This window comes from Apteryx mantelli, chromosome 8, assembly GCF_036417845.1.
Source record: "Apteryx mantelli isolate bAptMan1 chromosome 8, bAptMan1.hap1, whole genome shotgun sequence".
Lineage (NCBI taxonomy): Eukaryota > Metazoa > Chordata > Aves > Apterygiformes > Apterygidae > Apteryx > Apteryx mantelli.
The window spans coordinates 21,048,617-21,071,205 of record NC_089985.1 but is presented as its reverse complement, the minus strand read 5'-3'; the positions used below and the strand labels follow the sequence as shown (position 1 = coordinate 21,071,205).

Genomic DNA, 22,589 nt, shown 5'->3' with positions numbered 1-22,589 from the left:
CATACTAACTAATTTTGTTAGTTTGTTATATTTATTATAAAATTTGTAAAAGTCATATGTGAATGAAAGAGTCCATTTTAAAGACTGTTGCTGAATGCAATGTTATTTTAATATAATTACATTGAATTACAGCTTTGTGCAGAATGGATCAACATTTGTTAAACACCTTTCGCTGGGTTCAGTCCAGATGTGTGGGATAGGAAAGTATTCCTGCCTGCCAGACCTGTCGCCTTCCTTACATGATGTTCCCTGGAGGCTGAATGAGATTACAAATGAGAAAGAACAGTGCTGTGTTTCCTTGGCAGCTGGTAAGTGAGGACAATGTTAAATATATAAATAAATAAGTCTTACAAAACATTTAAACTGTTTTCAATAACTATTAAAATCGTGTTTGTTGTGCCTGGAACCTAAGTGTCAGCAACCATGTATAAAATATAGGTAGCAGTTCTCTTCATTCCTCCCCTGTGTTTAACTTGTATTTAGGGTAAAGGCTTGTCCATTTGAAAAATGTGGAGGTTTTGTCTAGTAATGCTTCCTGGGGACAACCTTTTTGCTATTGTTCTTGAAGAAAGGCTTATAAACATTTTATGTAGAGATATTTTTCAGAACATCCAATTCTATCCTATATGGAGGTCCATATTCTCTCTCTTTCTGTATGATTTAGTTGATGCATGTACTTCCCAAAATAGATTTTCCTTTATCAACTTTAGATATGAATTTAAGAATTGAATTCTAATGGAGTACAACTGTGAAATTATTATTTATAAGTTTTCAGAAAAATGTAGGAACTACTGATAGCAAACCAGAATATCCTCTGATCTCCAAAAGGGGCCACCAGTGGATGCTTACGAAAGAGTGTGAAAGCAGGGTCAGCAGACGGTGATTATTCCTCTAAATGTTCTGCCAGCTTCTGGCAGTCTCTGAACTGGGGGCTTGCCTGTGCCAAAAGCATTATCTTCTGTGTTTAGTATCTTAGAATGGATTTTTTTTTCCCCCTGTAAGTTGGCCCATTCCTTTTCTGAAACTATAGAAACTCCTGGCATGCACAGATTCTAGGGCCTCTGTCTTGTTCTTGTTATGGCCTTTTTCTTTTTGCTGTCTGTCTTTCCCTCATGGAATTTTACTGCTTGTGGTTTCTGTTCTTTAGTAACATTTCATTTGCTTATTTTACTGTTGCCAAGAAGCCCAGAATGAGCATTGTTCACTTAAATCAAGCATAGAGGTTAACTAAATTAAAGGGTTTGGGTTTAATATTCCCTTCACATACTCACTAGTTGTCTGAGATTTTTAACTCTTACATGGATTGTTATTCCGTGAATACTTTGGACGGATTCGTAGGTGATAGAAGTTACAATTTTGTTCTAGCAAGTATGCATGACAGGCTGTTTTTAAACTACCATGTAGAATTTTTTGTTTGTTTTTAGATAGAAAAAGTTTAATAAATGGAGGAAAAGCCAAGGATGGACTTTACTGTAGCAATTACTATGCTTTAACAGTCAGAATCATTCTAGCAATTACAAGTTATAATGTTTCTATTAAAATGTAGTTGTTCTTGAAAGCTGCTGGAAAAGAGGAGGAGGATTCCCTTTATAGTGGCTGAGAATATTATTAGTTTGAAGAAACTTATAGCTGTCCAGTTTTATCCCTTCTGTGCTACTGAGATGGCACAGCTCTAGTATGTGAACTCTTGCCAAAAAACTGTAATACATCTTGTCTTAGTTCTAGTCCTTTTTATTATTAGAGGGGTGGCATTTGGTTACAACATACTTTAATCAAAAAAAAACCAAAAAAAGAAAATATGACTGTTTTTAAGAGAAATCTGGTTGCATGATTTTGAAGTTTTATATAGATAATTGTTCTAAATATGTGGAGTTTTATTTCATTTCTTATCAAGAATTTTATCTAGAAAACAGTCTGTTATAATAAGAAATAATAAAAGTAATCTATGTGACTGTATATAATTTTCTCCATCTGGTTTGTACCTACAAGTGTATTTGGAGAATTTGGCCATACTAATAAATGAGATGGACAGTGACATTTCTTTTTAGGTTTACCTCACTTTTCTTCTGGAATTTTTCGCTCTTGGGGAAGGGATACCTTTATTGCACTGAGAGGTCTAATGTTAATTACTGGACGTTATCTAGAAGCAAGGTAAGATTGACTGACTCTTAATATTGTTGGAAATTGTTCTGCAGGTATTGATGTAGTTAGGAAAAGGGGATACTGCCAAAATCTGCAAGGAAATGCAAGCTGTTGCAAACAAGTGTTTTCTTAGTACTGATGTGAAACTGATGCTCCAGTTCTGTATAGATAAGGTAGCTTAAATGCCTGTAATACCACTGCTTGTCCTTACACAAACTGATGTGCTTCATGTGTACTTGCATCATTGTTGCTGAGCAATAACTTTGAAATTATTGCTATATGAATTTGAAGTATAAGTAGTATTCCATTTTAATTCAGAAAGGCAAGATTGCATGTATATCCTGGGATTTTGATGACTGCTAGTATTTGTCTGTAAGTACTAGAGCTCAGCTAACTGTAGATTGTTATAATCTGATATCTGGATATGTAAATGTTTAATCTGATAAATGAGCAAATAAAATATGAGCCAGGTTTCTTGACTTGATAGTTCCATTAATCCTTTAATTTGGATGGAGTTCTCCACAAGATACAAACACAAAAGTGAGTTGGGTTAGATCTACATCACAGCCTATGAAAAAGCAAAGTACCTTTTCCATATTAGCAGATGTTGCACCTTTTGTGAAACAAACTGATTTAAATGTATTAAAGTTGCAGGTTTTGGGGGGATAATAGATGCATTTTTATTGTAAACATAGTTCATGCTAAACAAAGTAATTTGTAGCTTTCAACAGCAAATCACATCTGTAATTAAGATTCTATTTGTCCCCTTGACTTACCTTGCTATTAAAATATATTTGTATACTTTGTACTTATTTGGGACAATAATGGCCTTGTAACTTAATCAAGACCATTTTTCTTCTTTCATTCTAGAAACATAATTTTAGCATTTGCTGGGACTTTAAGGCATGGTCTCATTCCCAATCTGCTTGGCCAGGGAACACATGCCAGGTTCAACTGTCGTGATGCTGTATGGTGGTGGCTTCAGTGTATCCAGGATTATTGTAAAATTGTTCCAAATGGATTAGACATTCTCAGGTGTCCTGTGTCTAGGATGTATCCAAGAGATGACTCTTCTCCTCAGCCTGCAGGCACTGTGGTAAAGATGACTTAAGATTTAAAAAGCCTTTAACACAACTATAAGTTTTTCATAGAAGAATGTAATGTTTATAGCAACAAGAACCTGTTGCTATGTGTTGTTTATGGTGAAAGTTGATTACAGAGTAAGAATTTTGTATTTCAGGCACTTCTCATTATGTCTGCATCACTTTATTAGACATGTGAGAATTGGGGGGGATTAGTGATGAAGAAGGAAAATTAGCATCAACTTTTCTTCTAAAATTTTGCTTTGCTTTTGTCTTGAGAAAAATGTGTATATTAAAAATTCGCATAAAATGTATCCCTTTGCAGTTGACAGAGACGCTACCAAAATGCTAGATGCTTTTCTTTTGAAGTAACATAAACTAAAGTTTAAGAATTGCTTCTATTTGCGCATTTGATAGAGCCTTTCTGCTTATTTTTCATCGTGCCTTTCCCGTATCACCCATATCATGCAATCAATCTAGGATCAGCCACTTTATGAAGTAATACAGGAAGCAATGCAACGACACGTGGAAGGCATAAACTTCAGAGAAAGGAATGCTGGTCCACAGATAGATCAAAACATGAGAGATGAAGGTAACAAATAAATAGAACATTGGATATGGATTTCAAAAGATGAAGACACTATTTTGTATTTTATTTTCTTCAGCTGTTGATTTTTTTTAATTAATTGCATGTCTAATGCTACTTGAGCAATATTACTGTAAATACACTTAATGTATTAATTGTTTGGCTTCAGCAATTGTTTATATGCTGTAGAACAAGTCATCTTTAAATTACAACTCACTCAAAAAGTACAGCTGCATTTAGAAACCCACCTTAGATCTCTTGTGGGTTTTTTTTTTTTTCTTTAGTCAGGAGATTTGGGTTGGTTTCTGTGGGAGTTTTGGGGAGGGGGGGTTGTTTTGTTTTGTTTAACATGTGGACTTCACATGTGATATTCTTGCTTGGCAGGTTTTAATGTAACTGCAGGTGTTGACCATGCAACTGGCTTTGTCTTTGGAGGGAACCGGTTCAACTGTGGCACCTGGATGGATAAAATGGGAGAGAGTGACAGAGCTCGTAACAGAGGAATACCTGCTACTCCGAGGTACAAAATCTAAGCTTTTGTGGGGTTGATTTTATTTTATTTTTTTTCCCCCCTGAAATTCTTCTGCAGAATTATTATGCCCTCCCTTAACACATATGAGAGATGTTCTCTCAGATGTGCTAAATAATTCTGCAATCCATTTGACTACTAAAAGGTTAATTTCAACTTTCTGGTTATTGCTCATCTGAAGAAAAAATGTGTTGGGAAAAAAAACTCAGCTTTTGACATGGATTTAGCTCTGTATGCAGAATCAACTTTTGAATCCACGTAGTGAAACATAACTTAGAAAAATTGTGTATTTGCAGTACTAGATTACAGGGAAATGACTATGAATAAGTTGTTATAGCAGATGTCTATTGATAATTGTTGTGTAGTTCAAATATTTCCTACTTAGAATTCAAAAGTATCTACAACATCTGTTTAAGATTAAAGTCAAGATTAAGCATTTTAAAAATAAGCTCTTTACTGCATGCCAGCAAACTGCTGCACATATTCTGGCTTGAGCTTGAGCATCAGTTTCAAATCAATTGCTAGCTGAGAGTGAAAACACATCTTGTTTGACTGTGGGACATTTTAATTGGGAACCAAGAGGGGTCACAAGACCTGCCCTAAAGAGGCTAAGCTTCGATGATACTAGAGAAAAATAAGTATACTTTAACATGCAATAAAATTCAATTCAGAATTCAATTGATACAATATGAAGTTTATGTGAAAGATACTTATGTGGGTAAGTATCCAAAAATCAACTCCTGTGCCCAGCAGATTCTGCCACATTGATTTCAGGTGTTCTTTAGTAAAACGAGCCCTTGATTTTTCAACTTACATTAAAGAAAAATCTGTATAATAGGAGGAGAAATAGTGAGGCAGCAAAATATGCTTCTGGAACCAGTTACAAGTCCACTCAGACTGATTCAAAGCAGGTCAGTGAATGTGATTAAACAGAGGCATGTGATTCCTGTGCTGATAGTCTCGACGTCTGATTTTGCTTGTGTGATTGTAAACTTTCAGCCTGGACTACAGGCAGTAAACTGTTGTTGTTCTTTTCCATAAAGGTAGTGAGGTACCACTTTTCCTCAAGCAAACAGTTCTTCACAGTGACAGCATTGTAGTGAAAATAAGAGCTCTTGAGGCAGTTTTGCCAATTATCAGTATGTCTCCAATGCTTCTCTTTGTGGTGTTTATTAATAAAGTTCTTGGCAAGCAGACTTCAATGTCTTTTCAGTCTTCCAGATCACTTAGGATTTGTCTTCATTTTATTTACTTGATTACTCCATAAAATTTTTGCTACAAGGATCTACTCTGCTCATTTTCACAGAACAGTTTTCAGCATTTAGATCATCAGTAGATTGTGGCTATAGTAAAAGGGGTTGCATTTGAATTATTTTTTTCTGTTTAGATTATCATATTGGATAGCTTGTTTATCTTCCTGATTCCACTTTTTTTTCCACTTTTGCTTCCTTCATTGAATATGTATTCAAAGCTAGTAGGAGAAAATTGAAAGTGGATAATGATGCTGTGGATGACTGGTGACTCTTATTTAGTAATAGAAGTCAGTTTAGGTTTCAGATTCTTGGCAAAGTTTTATTACAAGCAAGGAAAACGTGATTATTATTATTATTATTATTTTTTAACATTCTGTATGATGGAAATAATGTTCTCATGCAGTGGAAAATGCCTGGAGAACATATGGGAATGCATGTGCCAAATACTTAATAGACCTGCTATAAAATTTTCAGATAAATAGTTAACTTTCTCTAATCAGTTATGGTGTGGGCTGCAATAAACAGTGGGAAAAATACAGTTTCTAAATACACTGGTATCTGAGAAAAAAAAAATCTGTAATTTTAATAGCCTTCCTAAAATAATTCTTGGGCTTTTTTTGTGATTATTATTCTAGAGATGGCTCTGCTGTGGAAATTGTTGGTCTGTGCAAGTCAACTGTTCACTGGTTGCAGGATTTATTTAAGAAAAATGTGTTTCCATACCCTGGAGTCACCATAAAAAGACACGGTAAACAGGCACATCTCATAACTGTATAATCAGAGTATGAAAATAACTGAAACAGTGAAATACTGGCCATATAACATCACTGATGATTATCAAACCACTCAAAAAGGTTTAGGGGAAGAGGAGAAAAACTTAAGGGAATATCCTGTATGATTAAAATCTTTCATTACAAAAAGAAATTTTTCAGAGTCAATATTGTCTTGTGACTATTTCAAATGCTTTATTCCATACTGAGTTCTGTATTCACAAAAGAATTTGGGAGCCTAAATACCACTTCTCAAATGGATGTCAGTGGTAGGATTACACTTACAGTGCAGGAGTGAATATATATGCTGTGTGAAGCCATTTTGCTGTTTAGTAAAGGTAATATTAGGAAACAACTTAATGATTCTTTTTATTCAGTTTTAGAAAATGCAAATGTAAGGCTTCTTCGTATCTGTCCTAGACAGTACAAGTCCTTAGATCATTAAGTTATTTCTTATTTCAGGATTTCCTAAAATCTATGGCTAGAGTAAGACAACTCAGAACCCAGCAATTCTATAATCTATAGATGTAGAAATAATGTTTATGACTTTGCTTCAGTCTGTTGTTCCAGAATCATAAGCAACATTTTTAGACTTTATTTGGATGTTTGTACACTCCCTACTGTCATTAACCTCATGCAATTGAGTTTAAATTTCGTTCATATACCAATTATTCTATTTTAAAATTGGCCTTAATTTCTATTCACAATCTATGCTTTGTCTGTTAATAATATTCTTAGTGTTAGTTCCTAGAATTTTTTTTTTTTTTTTTTTTTTTTTTTTGCCTACCACTTTTAAATTTTGGTAGTATTGTCCTTTTTTGCTGTATTCCAGTTGTGGTTTATTTGTTGAGGAAAAGCAAGTAATACTCTTTTACCTGCTTAATACAAAACTAATGGTTCTTTCATAATATCATTGCTTATCTAAGATGTATGCACAGCTTATTCAGGAGGCTATCCCTAGCACAATTCCACTAAAACCTTCTAAAGAAATTTAGACAAATTCCAGTTCTTCTGAAATAAACATACAATTCTCCTTTGCTAATGGCATTGCTAATTTTGGTAAACCGTGGTGGTAGTAAGATAAATAATACTTTTTTTAATTTCACATACTAAACTATTTTGGTTCTTTTATATAAAAGTATTTTGCTGTCTATCTGTTTGTCTATCAACTTGTAAATAATGACTTTTTGTAATGCTACTGTGGCCTTCATTGTGTGAGGAATCACTTAAGTACAATTAAAATTAGGCAAAACGGTAAGACTGGGCATAAGCATACCTCTGTTGCTACCACTGTGACTGTTTCTGAAAATAAAACCTGTATGTAATATATTGCAGGCAAGGAGGAGACTATCACATATGATGAGTGGAACAGAAAAATTCAAGGACACTTTGAAAGGTTGTTCTTTGTCTCTGAGAACCCAGCAGATCCTAATGAAAAACATCCAAAACTCGTTCACAAACGTGGAATTTACAAAGACAGCTATGGAGCTTCAAGTCCATGGTGCGATTACCAACTCAGGCCAAATTTTACAATAGCGATGGTTGTGGTAAGTGAGAGGAAAAAATGCACTTCAAAGTATTTTCTTTGTTATTGATTTAAACGTACATTTGCATGGCATTAGATCAGGGAAGACTCATTGCTTAAAATAACTTTTTGAAGCTTTTTTTTTTTCTTTCCCCCATCTCTGCATACTTTCAGTATTGATCCCTCTTAGAACATCCCCTAAAAATACAGCCCCTGATAGGACTTGCCTATATGCGACTGCAGTCTAATGTACCACTAGGATAAGTGTGCAGTGTTTTTAATGTGTTTTAAGGTTAGGTTGGGGGGGGGGAGTGGTTCCCTCAGATAAGCTAAAAAAGCATGGGGTATTTTAGGTTTGTGTGGTTTGTTTGTTTGTTTTTCCCCTCTTTATGGGGCTTCATAAAGATATTAAATATACTTGACAAAGATGATGACTCAAAAAAAAAAACCCAAAAACCTCTCACAGTAACCATCTGCTATCTTCTTGCTTACTCTGGCTCGTGTGTTCTAGAAAAGCAATATAAAATATATAACTGTATTTTGACTCAGTAATACAATAGTTACGCTTTTGGGGGGGTCTTTTTTTTTTTAACATTCATATAAGCAGTCTTATGTTTGCACATGCACAGCATTTACTGATTAAATCTCAATTATTTTATTAGGCCCCTGAGCTGTTCACACCTCAGAAAGCTTGGAAAGCTCTGCAGATAGCAGAGGAAAAACTACTTGGTCCATTAGGCATGAAAACTTTAGACCCAGAGTAAGTAGAGTAGATGTAAGAACAAGTGTTAATCACAAAACCAGACAATAGAAATTATTTGATGGGTGGTGACAGTCTGCTGCTTTTTTTTTAAAAAAAGTTCTTACATATGCCTGTGAAATAAAGCTGTAATAAATACTTCAGGACAAAATATTTTGCTGTTCTAAAAGTCCATTAAATTGATTTTACTTATGTAGACATCACTAGGTGTTCTTGGATGCCACATAGCAAGCATGTCAAATTTGGTATTATAAAAGATGTTGAATTTGAGTTTGATACATTCTCATATATATGAAATAGCGTGCATCATTACAGTTTGAATAAAAGGAAGACAAAATTATGAATACAAGTCATTCCAAGATATTGACCATTTTTCCACTAGTTTATTATTATTATGGTATTTGGAAATCTGTTGTCATGTAAAATGAAGAACTTGATTGACTTGCATAAAGTAACCATCATAAAATGTAAATGCCATAATTATGACAAATTTTTGACTCATTTCTGCTTTCAGATATTTGTGCAATTTGTCTTAATGCTCTACTTTTTTTTTTCTTGCAGTGATATGGTTTACTGTGGGATATATGACAATGCTCTTGACAATGACAACTATAATGTAGCCAAAGGTTTTAATTATCACCAAGGACCTGTAAGAGTCTGTTTCTTCCATCTCAGAAAAAAAATGTCACTTTTTCAAACTGACAGCTATAATAATCATCTCTTATCATTCTTTGCTTAGGAATGGCTGTGGCCTATTGGATACTTTCTTCGTGCCAAACTGTACTTCTCAAAGTTGATTGGTCCAGAGATTTATGCAAAAACTGTACTTTTGATTAAAAATGTTCTTTCTCGCCACTATGTTCATCTTGAAAGGTAGGACACCAACTAACATGCATTCAAAATATTCATTCAAGTTAGTGGTATCCAGTATACAACTGCATGTAAAAAGTACAGATCTGTAATATAAATATCATCCGCTTTCTACATACAGAGTTCACCACTGAATGGGCTATTGCAGATCTCATGCTTTCGAGTACTGCTAAGATCTAGTATTTTTCAGATTTTAAATTAGTAATATTTACCCTTGTGAAGTCTGAGGGAAATAAAATTTATATAAAAATTAGGAGTCTAGTTTCCTACAAAAAAATGACTGTCAGGAAAAAGTGTTATGTGTATTTTTGAAACATTTTGACTTTTAAAACAACCTGCAAAGCAAATAGTGAAAGGGCTAGTAGTGACAGGTTAAAATTGTGATAGATAAGCTTATGCAAAATATTGTAGGATTTCACATGTTATAAATGAGCAAATTAGTATGACTATTTCAGATTCTTAATATTCTTATTACGCTAACAAGACAGAGGAACTTGCTATAGCAATTTTGGTCCTTCTTAAATGTTCTTTTGCATTTTGATTTCTCCCTTTTAAAACACATTTTTTCCCTCTATTTTCCCTCTATTGTATTTTTCATTCTCAAGGATTTCTGCAACAAAACAAAGATATTCCCCTTAACACCTCTTCCATATACTCTGTTCTACAAACACTGAACCCAGTACTTCATATTTGAAGTTCATGCATGCATTTATTTGTACCTATATGAGTAACTCGGGTGATTTCGGTAGGACTAGACATGACAGAAGGGTTTGTCTAACCATATGAGGAGGAAAAGAGATTTTTTTTCAAACAGCTCATTGTCTTGCCCAGCAACTAATCCAAAAAAATAAGCTGATTATGTAAAAGCAAGAAATAGTAGCAGTGAAACTTGATAGAGCTGGTTTCTTTGTTATTGGTCTTTTACCTTGTTTTCCTGAACTATATTTTACATTGAGTAAAAACACTCAGCATTTCTTTTGGATTTTCAGATTTTTTTAATCTTGCTTGAAATATATTTACAAACTGATACTGTACTTATCATTAAACAACTTGAATATATGGTCATAAGGCATCATGAGTTAAAAGCAGCAGTCATGACAAGAATCCTGTATGCCTATAGCATATGATTGTTGGTTACATGTTTTACAATGTTTAATTGAATATTCAGCTATAATTTCTTAATACAATGGTACACAAGGTATTTCCCAGCTGGTTGCAGTAAATACTGTAAAATATCCATCCATGATTTAGTACTACCAAATAACTTTATTAACATTATTGGGTTATTCTTGTTTTTTTTCTATTTTACTACTTAAGTAGTATACTTCTACTCTGTCTTTATTTCATTTGTGTACAGAATTTACAAGTTTTTACAAAGAATCCATTTATAAGAATTTATAAGTATTTCTATAATTATATTGTTTTGTTTTTTCCCCTATGAAGGAAAAAGGTTTATACAATCAGAATCTTCCAGCCTAATTAACTTTTTAGCATTATTGCCAAGTTTCAAGCATAGTTGAAATACCAGTTATTGCAAAGATCACAGGTTCTCCCAGCTGCAAAACGATGAGTGGGAGACAGGAAGAACATTCCAGTTGTGAAAAGGGTGTAGCACAAGCTTATATGTTAATAGTACCAAAGAGTCCACTCTGAAGGAGAGATATCCACGCAAATAACTACAATTCCCAGCTGCTGCAAAAATTGGAATCGGAACTCAATTACTGCATACCATATTGTGTCTGTAGGGAAAAAAGCTTTTTAGTCGCAGTGTTCAGCTTCTTACTGAAATCATCATCTGAAAGGTTTTATAATAAAACGTTCTTTTAATTTCAGTGTGTAATCTAACAACAGTATTTTGTTTTTCTTTAATCAGATCATCCTGGAAGGGGCTTCCAGAACTGACCAATGAAAACGGCCAGTATTGTCCTTTTAGCTGTGAAAGTCAGGCCTGGTCTATTGCCGTGATCCTTGAAGTCCTTCATGACTTGTAGAAGCTGCTTTAGATTGCTTTCGTGAAACTTGGGCAGTCTTCTCATAATGGGGCATAAATGAACACTTGGCTCACACTGCAATGGAAGTGTCCTGTTCTGCACAATCACTTAAGCTGTGTCCTAACTTTCAAAGGTGCTGAATGCCAGCAGCTCCTATGCACTATGCCTGTGCATTTTTTTGATTTTGTGGGTTGTTTTAATCTGGCCATGACAAAATTAGCTGCAGTGCACACTTCATGCAGAAACTTTTAGAAAAGAGCAATTTTAGGAATATGCACAAGCTTATTTTAAGTAGCTCTTTTCTTTTTCTTTTTCTTTTTTTTTTTTAAGAGTTTCCAAATTAAAATCTTACATGTAACAAAGTGGGATGGTTGTTTCCTAGACTAAAAATATGAAAAACAGCTTTTTCAAGCTATCACTGGTGATGTTTTTTCCTTTGTCTCTTCAAAAATAAAGTGATATTTTGCACACGCATGCTTAAAGGTGAGTAGACTAACCTATAGATCTGTGATTTTAGTGTGCTTTGTGCTACTGCACCATAGACTGATGAAGGTGGAATATGTTTGTTGTTGAACTGTATTGGGAGGGGGGTTCTTTGTATGCATTCAGTTGAACACTGCATTAAGTAACCACAAAAATAAAGTTTAAGAATACAGTAATAAACTAACCTTACAAAGTCATACATAAAATTTTCAAGAACTTTAAATTACTTTGGGAGTTATAACTCTTGAGCAATGATATGGTAATATCCCGGGCTCATCCATTTATAAATTTATTTAAATGTTGTGGACCATGCAGTCAATTTATTTCTTCATTTACATCTGTTTTTTTTACCATGAGGAAATCAGAAGAAACATGCACATGTGCATACAATGCGCAGCATATATATTAGGGGAGGTCAAAGGTCCAGAAGCCAGTGTTCTTGGCTTAACTTCAGTTAATGCATCAGACACATGGTCACCTCAGCCCTTTATCCATAGTAAAATCCTGGCTCTGTTGAAGCAGGTGGAAATAATTCTCTTAACTTCAGTGGGAAAAGGAATTCACTTACCTCCACAGAGAAGAGAAGATGAGGTTTCTAGGCTTCTGAACTTAGATGCTAAAATCTGTGTAGTTCATTGGGAATGGCGTTTAGGTAAAATATGTATGTTCTTTAATATTTAGATACATATATGCCCTTATCTGACCTCAATTCAGTGTTCCCAAGCTGAAGGGTAGTTGGTGGGAATGCATTTGTAATTCCCAACTCTATCCATATGAATCTTCCATCTTAGAGCAATAAATAGGAAGAAAGCAAGGCTGAAAAATAACATTTTCAGCATCACAGCAGGGGAGAAGCAGAACTGATGTGCATTTCTTAATGATAAACGACATACACTGAAAATAAAAACCTGGCCTACATGTTATTAGTTTGTTATAATTACAGCCTGTGTATATTTTATTAAATCTATATTTTAAAATTTCTTTACCCTGTTTAAAGTGCAGTGCAAGTGTGCTATCTTATTCAGGGAAATGTGTTTTGGTGGGCAAGTTAATAGACTGAAGATAGAAGAACTGCAAGAAGTGGCAACACACTATTTATTTGAAAGGTTAATAATAAACTTAAGTGTTTGAACTCTGTTGCTGAAGTGTTCAGCACTTAAAAGTTACAGTTAAGGATAGTGCATATTTCACCTCAAGTTTTGAGCTGCTATAGTAGATGGCTTGGGAAACTTGCTTGCTTTCTTGGTGGAATGAATGAGAGATGTCATTTGATCAAAAACTTTACCGAAATGTCAGCAGCAGATTATATATATTATATATATATATATATATATATGCTTTTTGTGCTTTTAAAATAAATGAACTGAACTTTCCCAAATTCTTGTTAATGATATTGAGGTTTATGTCCCACTATATCACTAGTTATTGACTGTTTTCCTAGACAGTTATTTCTAGTTTACTGTTTCAAGGTACATTTTATTGCTAATGTGCTTTAGAAATTGGGAAGAATATGGTAGAAAAAATTGTTCTTATTTGTTTGATGAAAATATTTTTAATTAAAAGTGGAGTCAAAGAACTATGACCATTGAAAAAGATTTCCACAAGATGTCAACTTATATACACTGGCAATAACACACTTTCATTATTGAAAAATATCTGGGACAAATTATTCATTAAAATCTCCCCACTTTATCATGGATAACTTTTGAAAGCTTTGGAAACTGCACAATTGATGCAGAGTGCATATTTGCCACTGTTTATTTTTCTAACTTAATAACTCTTCAAAAGAGGAATCACATGTGTTTACACAAATGCATGTTATGAAATTTTTAAACATGCACATTTATAACGTTGCTTCTGCACTGATTAGCTGCACAGTTTTAGTGACAGATAAATGCTGGGTTGACTAGCAACAAAAGTAAGATTTGAGGTTACAACTGTTATGGGTTTTTTTTCTTAATCACAAACCTATTCAATACTTCTAGTCAAGCTGTACAATTTAGAAACAAAGAGGGAGGAAAGCAGTGTTAAATCTAACATTTTACGAGCTGATATTCATCTAGTTAAACTCTGTACCTGTCATAATCCCCTAAAAATAGCTGACTACCTTTTGAAACTTTGGTCCTGAATTGTATTTTCATTCATTACTATCATTTATATTACACACTCAAAGAATTACAGTAACATAATCAGTAAAATATTTTTGTAAGTAAACCAAAGAACTGTGGATCCACTGTGTACTACTTGGTGTTTATTAACCTGCATGCAATCAAGACTTTTTTTTTCCTCAGGTGAAATAGATTTTAACTGTTACCACTGTTTTTATTAAGTAAATAACTTATTTATTCAGAGATTATTAACTTGAGAATACAAATAAAATGTATTACTCTAGCACTGCATGTTGTAATGTAAAATGGAAAGACTTGCATACTTGAATTTTACACGTGTCTGTCTAGCACAGCAACTACTGATTTTAGAAACAGATCATTCTTCATTTATTTCTGAGCTGCACAAAATAAAATTCTTTTATTCAGTAAGAGTTGAGCTTTTTTCATTGTAGCTTAAAGAAAAGCCAAATGTTACATAAAGGATGATGCTTGCTTGGGTTTTGCAGTTTTACACGCCTTAGCAGCTCATGAACTTCTTAGGTCAAATACTAACAAGTATTGCCAACAATAATCAGCTCTTAAAAATACTACGTAATCATGAGCTAATGTCAGCTGTCTCAAACCAGAAGAGCTCCAGATGTCCCTTCCACCATAAATTTATTTTGTGGTTCTCATTTTATACCATGGTGTTACAAATCCCCAAGGAAGTCAGCAGTCCTAACAGCTGCCACACTTCTGTTAAGTAACTTTCTGCATGCAATCTCAAGGGGGGGGGGGATAAATGACTTCCTTTCATTGCAGTGAGGAAGGTGTGAATTTGTGCTATCTTTAATTCCATCTCCGCATAGAGGCTGCATTATTCACTTCCTCAAAACAACTGAAACATCTTGCATTCAACCCATGGCTGCATTACTACTTGCTACCTTTCTCTCAGATTTACCAAGATCCTCCCTGTCGTCTGCATATTTGCCTTCCTTGGGCCATTCAGGAAAGGCTTCTGTGGGTAAAGGGAGAGGCCTTGAGTTTTTTAGAACTTCCATTTTTCTCCTTGCTCAGAAAATGTTTAGGCAATGTGGAGGTAGAAGAGTGCTGAGTCCGCTGCTGCATCCTGCCAGAGAGGCGCCTGTCCCTCTCCTTTTTGTGTATTAGGTTCTATTTTTGCTGCCCCATCGTGGTCCTATTTCCAAGTTACAGTGAACTTGTCTGCTAGTTCTGTGAACAAGGATGATTTTTTCTTCTAATAATTAGCTGTCTGAGGGAGGTAATGAGCTATTTGCTTATTATTTTCCATTTATTTGTTGTTTCCTGATGGCTCAATTCTGGTTTAAACGTTGCCCCTGTGCAGTTTGTAACTGCCTTACAGTTTACGGTTGGTAGATGAGAAACGGAATAATACACGGTGGACTGTGCTAGCCCAGACAGGAAGAAATTAAGTCCTTTTAGCCTGAAGTACCATTCATAGGTGCCCTCGTTGCTTGTGAGACAATAAAACTTAGGTTTCAGGTAAACTTTACAAGTTAATCTATTACTTACTCGGCATAGAAACTGTTCTGATAGCAGCAGAACCTTCGTGGTTTTGAACTCTTTTTTTATATGAAGAGAGAATGTTTTACAGGTAAGCCTTACATTGCCATTAATTACAGTTCACTACTTTGTGCTACGGAGAACAGATTTAGTTTTTTCTGCATTGCTTCCTAAAAATAAAGCTTCATACCACAAGGTGATTTTGTGACACATAGAGTGTTAGCACATTGGTATAGGTAAACGCAACAAATTGACAACCACTCGGGCCAGGTTGCATAAATTCCAATTTAATAGAATAATTGAGCAAGTCACAAGTAAGCAAAACAGCGCTGGGCGGCCGGGGAGTCTCCTGCTCCACCAACGGCGCGCGCAATCCCCCGCTCACAGTCCCCTTATATGCCTGTAACTTCTGTGGTTGCGCCGGCTGTTGCTGGGGGGGGTCGGGATGAAAGCTGGGGTCTTCCTCTGCGTTGTGCGTGGTGCCCTTCAGGTCGCGCGCATACATTTCACAATACAATATCGCTCTGCTGGCTCAGTACAATCATTGTGGTGATAGCCCGTACTTAGCGCCTAGTTTCATGGTAAAATCACTTCGCGAGTTGATGTAACAAATTATCACCTATCACAATCCCCCCTTTTTGTTTTGGTCCTTTTTAATTTGTTCATCAAATCGAACAACAGCCTCCTGTGCCAGGGGGAGCATCTTTCTTTATGAAAATTAATCCACCTCTATTGGTCCCGGACTCCCAGTAACGGACTCCCCAGGTCTTTCCCAAAAACCATCCCGGATCCTCCGGATGGGTGATATTTATCACTAAATGTTTACAAGTTCCCGGGGGGGTATAGTGGGGATTTCCCCGATACCCCAGCTGGAGATCCTCTTTAGGGGGGGGGTACACCCAGAAGGTCCCCATTTTACTGATAAAAACTTATCTAACCCTGCTTCTGGAGTCCAATCAGAGGCTATAGTTTCACATCCCCAATAAGCACAATAATAAGAGTTTACAGTATCCTTGCCCAGGATTAGAACTAGGACAAAAGTAAAACCCCATATGATCTAGACATGGTTCAATAGGCCCCAACTCACATAAAGTAGCTGTGAATGTAGGGCTCCCGGGTACACTTCGTACTTGGATCACTGTTTGATCCTCCCACCTTATTAATGACCACTTAAGGGGTTGGTGTATATTATGTTCCCCCTTTGATTCGTCTTCCTAATAAGCCTAGCACAATCATCTTCCAGAGGAGTAGTGGACCCATGGCTGGGCTAACGGATATTTTACGAACCCTTAATGCCTTGGAGGGGTGATCCGTGATGCCAAGTGTCTCTGGGACTTTAAAGAGTCTGGGCCTTACAATTTTGGGTATCCCTGCTTAGGAAGTGGCTTATCGGCCTCAATCCCCACAGTTTCCACACGTCTCTGTCTCCTCTGCCTACTCTTTTGCTCAGAGCAGCAGGGTGTACCGTCTTCTCGACAGCAGCCGTATTCTTCAGGGGAACCTCCTGTATAAGCTTTTTGGATTTTTAAAGGCTTCCCAGTTCTCCAGAGTGACACTCAACATACGGCACGGTCCACCTCCAATTGGTGTTTTCAATTTTGGCCTTATGTGATCGGGGTGGTTGGCGTAGGTACAACCTTTCTCTGGTTGTACCCCTTTAGCAAAAGCTTCCCACCATTCCACCGATCTTTTCTTGAGATCCCTTTTTAATGTCAAATAGGTCAATTTGCCATAACAAAGGCGACAACTGCCGCTAGGGAGGTACCCGTACTACCAATGAGTCCACTACTTCTCCTTACAAATCCTACATTCATAACACACAAAGGGATAACAAATACAATGTGAGGTTTTACAAAATGTGGTCTTACTTATCGAGGTTTCTAGGTTTCTTCTTAAAGGTTACTTTTAAATTGTCCGGGTTTCCAAAGGCTTCCCACGATGATTCTGAGATCGGCCCTTTAATTCTGCTGGCATGTGCCCATCCTCGCTCTGCGGTGCGAATAGCAGTGTCTGTGGTAAGCAAGACAAGGAAAGGTCCCTCCCAGTGGGGAGTCAAGGATGAGTCTTTCCAGGTTTTAATTAAAACCTTGTCTCCAGGGTTAACTCGGTGAATGGCTACATCTAGTGGAGGTCTCTGTACTATTAGTCCTTTCTTTATCAATTCTTGTCTTCTCTTCATAAGCTCTGTAATATATTTCTGTAATAATCTCTCTTCTACTTTAGGATGTTCTTTTGGTATTTCTAAATCATATGGCATCCCGTATAACATTTCAAAAGGGGAGACTCCTGTGTCAGTTCTGGGCTGAGTTCGTATATTCAACAAGGCTAAGGGTAAACACTTGATCCAATTCATCTGGGTTTCCATCATTAGCTTCGTTAACTGTTTTTTTATTTCCCCATTCATCCTTTCTACCTTTCCCGAACTTTGAGGATGCCAAGGAGTGTGATGCTCCCACTTGATCCCTAAAGGATCTAATGTTTCTTTAATGACTTTGGATGTAAAATGTGGCCCCCTGTCTGAGTCTATGACCGATACATTCCCATACCGGGGTATAATATTTTCTAACAATATCTTGGCTACCGATTTCGCAGTAGCTCGGGCTACGGGAAAGGCTTCTATAAAGTAAGTTAAATGATCTACTATAACTAATAGGTATTTATACCTGCCCACTTTCGGGAGTTCTGTAAAGTCAACCTGTATTTTCTCAAACGGCCTCTTGGCTATTGATCGTCCCCCTGGGACTTTTTCTCTGAGGTGCTGCTTGTTAACCTTCTGACAGGTCAAACATTCTCCCACTAGTCTTTTTGCTATGTCATATATTCCAATGCACATATACGTGGTTCCAAACTGGTCTACTAATGCTTGCACTCCCCAATGAGTCTGTCGGTGGAATTCTTTCATGATTCTCCAAGCCACACCTTTGGATACAATTTCTCTATCATCGGGCAACACCCATTTACCTTCTTTTTCTAGGGCTCCTATCTGTCGTAATTTATCTGTTTCCTGTTTAGTAAAACTCATCCTGGTATCCAGCTTATCTTGGCCCTCCTTTCCTTCAGACAATAGGTGTAAAGCTGCCTTTCTTGCCTCTTCATCTGCTAGATTATTTCCCCTTATGTGGTAAGATGTGCCCTTTTGATGGCCCCTAACGTGTACTACCGCGATTCTCCGAGGTCCCCTCAGAGTTTCTAAAGTTTTTCTAATTAATTTTTCGTGCACTAAATTCTTCCCTTGCGAATTAATCAGTCCTCTTTCTTCCCATATTTTCCCAAATGTATGTACTACTCCATAAGCGTATTTAGAGTCGGTGTATATAGTCCCTATTTTGCCTTTTAAAATTTCTAAGGCTCTAAAAACCGCATACAATTCACAAGCCTGGGCCGACCAAGTTTTGTCTAGGGGCCCTGATTCTATTAACTAACCATCATATCTCGGCCCAGTAAATTATATTCAGCTTCGGGAACTAATAAAAAGGATCCCACACTTAATCGAGAGTCTGATTCTATTTTCACATTTTTAATTACTGGGACCTTAAAGGGTTCTCCTTTAGCTCCTATCACTTGTAGTTTCTCTGGGGATGGTTTACACCCCCAGGGTACCGTTTGAACAGTAGATCTTTCTGCCCCAGAATCCACAAGGAATTCTACTTCTTGTCGCTGGGGACCCAATTTCAATTTTATCAAGGGCTCGGTTCCTTTATGAGTCCCCAGCAGATAGAGCCCCTGACCCCCCTAATCTTCTTGGAACATCTGCTCATCCTGCATTCGCTTCCTGCAATTCCTCTTCAGATGCCCTTTCTTCTGGCAATAAAAACACTCAACCTGCCTCAAGTCCCTCGTCACGACTTCTCTGGGTTGTCCTTCTTGGTGAGGTGGCTTTCTTTTAGGTCCGTTATACGACCTAGGGGGTTGCGCCTGGATCCCTCTCTGTCCTTCTCGGACTGCTGCCACCAGAATCTTTGCCTGCCGCCGATGAGTTTCCTCTTCCCTTCGCACATGCACTTTCTGAGCTTCCCTCAGCAATTCGTCCAGTCCTCTATCTTGCCAATCATCTAACTTCTCTAACTTCCTTCTGATATCTGGAAAGGCCTTTGCTACAAACTGTGTTTTCAATAGAGCCTGTCCCACAGGGGTACTGGGGTCTACCCTGGAATAAAGTTGCAGGTTTTTCCTAAGTCTCTCAAGCCATTCTGTTGGTGTCTCATCCCTTTTTTGTTGTTCCATGAAGGCCTTATTAATATTTTGCCCCCTGGGAACAGATTCCCTGATTCCCTGAACTATTATGGTTCCTAGATCGGACATATGTGTCCGATGCTCAGCATTCTGATTGTCCCTGTCCGGCCGTTGGGTGGGCCATTTGATATCTGCTGCGGGACCTTGTTGGTGCTGTTGATCCCAAATCCGCATCCCAGCCCTACGGATCATTTCCCTTTCTTCCACTGTAAATAATATGCTTAAGATGGATTGTAATTCCTCCCATGTATAAAGGCTAGGATCCAAAAACTGATCTAGTTTTTCAGCCACCCCTAAAGGGTCTTCTAATAAATTCCCCATTTCCTTCTTAAAATCCCGTACATCCCCTGAACTCAGGGGCACGGACACAAAACCCATCCCTGGTTGCGGTCCTCCCATGGGGAGTTCTCGCAAGGGGTACAGCTGATCAGGTCGCCCACCTCCCCTCGTATGACTCCTCGTGACCCTTCGGGTTTCTTCTGGGGAACTAGGAGGGTCTAGATCCCAGTCTGGGGTCGTTGGGGGGGGGCTATGAGGAGGGGCTGGTATTGGGTTTTGAGCTGGAGCTGAGGGAATATAGGGGGGAGGAGAAACGGGAAGTTCCTCCAATATTTTGCTTTTCTTCCTCGAACCCTTCTCTTTCAGGGTAAATATCATGGTCCGAGTATCTGGTCTTATTCATAAACTAGCATACTCACTTTCTTCTAAACTAAAGGGCTCCTTTGAATTCACATATATATTTGGGGCCTGACATATCCAGTTTTCAAAAGACCCGTATATTGGCCAATAAAGGGGGTCTCTTCTAATCTGCTTCCCACCCCATACTTGCATGCAGTAATGTACCATTTTCTCTCGACTTTTGCCTTTTCGGGAGGGCCAATCGTTCCAATACTTAATCATTAATCCTAAAGGGCTATCGACTGTAAAGCCCTCTATGGGATCAGAAGACTTGCTCTTTTTCTGTCCCATCTTCCGGAGCACACACACACACACGCTCAATCGCTCCCCTAGGTCGTGGCCCACGCCCTCGCGGACAATGGGAACCGCACTACTGTAGGGTCCGCACTCGCTTCGTCCCTTGGGGACGTCTCACTTAGACGTGCTCCGGGGATCCCACCCCAACCGAACGGAACCACTTACCAATACTTTACTCAATCCTGAGTCTTCGTTCGGATCTTCGTGCACAAAGTTTATGGGGTACTGCAGTTCTTTTGCTTACTTGTCCTGATTTAGGGTTCGGAAATACAGGTTCTGGTAGGGGAACTACCCACTCAGGGGCCATCCGAAGACGGGATGGGGCGCCTCCCCTGAGTCAGAGTCCCGAAACCAGGGAAGCCTGTATCCGAGTCACGGCACCAAATTGGTATAGGTAAACGCAACAAATTGACAACCACTCGGGCCAGGTTGCATAAATTCCAATTTAATAGAATAATTGAGCAAGTCACAAGTAAGCAAAACAGCGCTGGGCGGCCGGGGAGTCTCCTGCTCCACCAACGGCGCGCGCAATCCCCCGCTCACAGTCCCCTTATATGCCTGTAACTTCTGTGGTTGCGCCGGCTGTTGCTGGGGGGGGTCGGGATGAAAGCTGGGGTCTTCCTCTGCGTTGTGCGTGGTGCCCTTCAGGTCGCGCGCATACATTTCACAATACAATATCGCTCTGCTGGCTCAGTACAATCATTGTGGTGATAGCCCGTACTTAGCGCCTAGTTTCATGGTAAAATCACTTCGCGAGTTGATGTAACAAATTATCACCTATCACAACATCTTTATTAGAACTGTCCTATTTCATCATATATTTTTTTAAAAAATTAAATCCTCTATTGAAGCATTTTGAAGCATATTGAATCCTCTGTTTCTTTAAGAAAGTCATTCATGTTATCATGGTGTGCAATATTTTTAAACTAGATGACCTCTAAAAAAATGGTTAAGGAAATGCTGCGATGACATTTCGCTGAACCTTCTGGATCGTTTCCAAGCTGCCGAGGAGGGGGGGAGCTGCCAGCCTGAGCGCTGCCAACCGTCTGGACCCCCCATCAAGTCAAAAAGTTGGCTGACAAAAGCGGATGAAATGTGGTAACTAGGCAGGTTTCCACTGAAAACTCCTATTCGGTTTGAAAATACCAGTTTGGGAAACATCTTCAGTCGGAAATTTTCAGATCCGTCTAAGTCGCTTCTGGTTGAAGGCGGCGCTGGAAAGCGGCCCCTCTTCTCCGCTCCGGGCCCGACTCCCCGCCCTGCCCGGGGCCGAGGCCGCCGGGGACCGGCGCGGTTTCCCGGCTCCGCGCCGAGGGGGAGCCCAAGGAGCGGCGCCATGGCGGCGAGCCGCGTGCGGAGGCGGCCTCCCGGCGCTGCGTGCGAGCCCGGGCCGGCGCGGGCAGGGCCGCGGGGAGCGGGCACGGGCGGGACGCCGGCGGGGAACCCCGCGCCGAGGCCCCGCGGCGGGAGGCGGCTCCCGCGGAGCCGAACGCCGCCGTCGCCTCAGCTGCCGCCGGCCGCCATGAGGCGCTAGGCGGCGGCGGGAAAGGCGGCGGCGGGAGGGGGGCGGCGTTGCGCAGCGCAGCGCCGCGCCGCGCCAGGCGGCGGGAGCGGCCCTGAGAGCGCGTCCCCGCCCGCGAGCGCCGTTGGCCCGGCCCGGCCCGGCCCGCCGCGGCCCGCTGCCTCCCCAGCAGCGCGGGAGCGGCGGCTGCCCCAGAGGCAGCGCTGCCGGCTGCCCTGAGCCGAGCCGGCAGCAGC

The 22,589-nt window shown here is 38.8% G+C and overlaps 1 protein-coding gene across 4 annotated transcripts in view; it reads left to right on the top strand.

Moving 5' to 3' along the window:
- The window catches only part of AGL (amylo-alpha-1, 6-glucosidase, 4-alpha-glucanotransferase), a 36,314-nt gene extending 21,786 nt beyond the window's left edge, over positions 1 to 14,528 (top strand). For 2 of the 4 annotated variants that reach the window (XM_067300860.1, XM_067300859.1), the window contains 11 exons: positions 133 to 308; positions 2,049 to 2,151; positions 3,013 to 3,238; positions 3,705 to 3,816; positions 4,195 to 4,330; positions 6,228 to 6,340; positions 7,698 to 7,909; positions 8,550 to 8,647; positions 9,209 to 9,296; positions 9,387 to 9,520; positions 11,391 to 14,528. In XM_067300860.1, coding sequence (XP_067156961.1) covers positions 133 to 308; positions 2,049 to 2,151; positions 3,013 to 3,238; positions 3,705 to 3,816; positions 4,195 to 4,330; positions 6,228 to 6,340; positions 7,698 to 7,909; positions 8,550 to 8,647; positions 9,209 to 9,296; positions 9,387 to 9,520; positions 11,391 to 11,508 — 1,516 coding nt within the window. In that variant the 3' untranslated portion in view covers positions 11,509 to 14,528. Of the gene's footprint in view, positions 1 to 132; positions 309 to 2,048; positions 2,152 to 3,012; positions 3,239 to 3,704; positions 3,817 to 4,194; positions 4,331 to 6,227; positions 6,341 to 7,697; positions 7,910 to 8,549; positions 8,648 to 9,208; positions 9,297 to 9,386; positions 9,521 to 11,390 lie in introns of those variants that run through there. The other 2 variants (XM_067300861.1, XM_067300862.1) reach the window with 2 other exon arrangements.
- Positions 14,529 to 22,589: the final 8,061 nt, after the last annotated feature.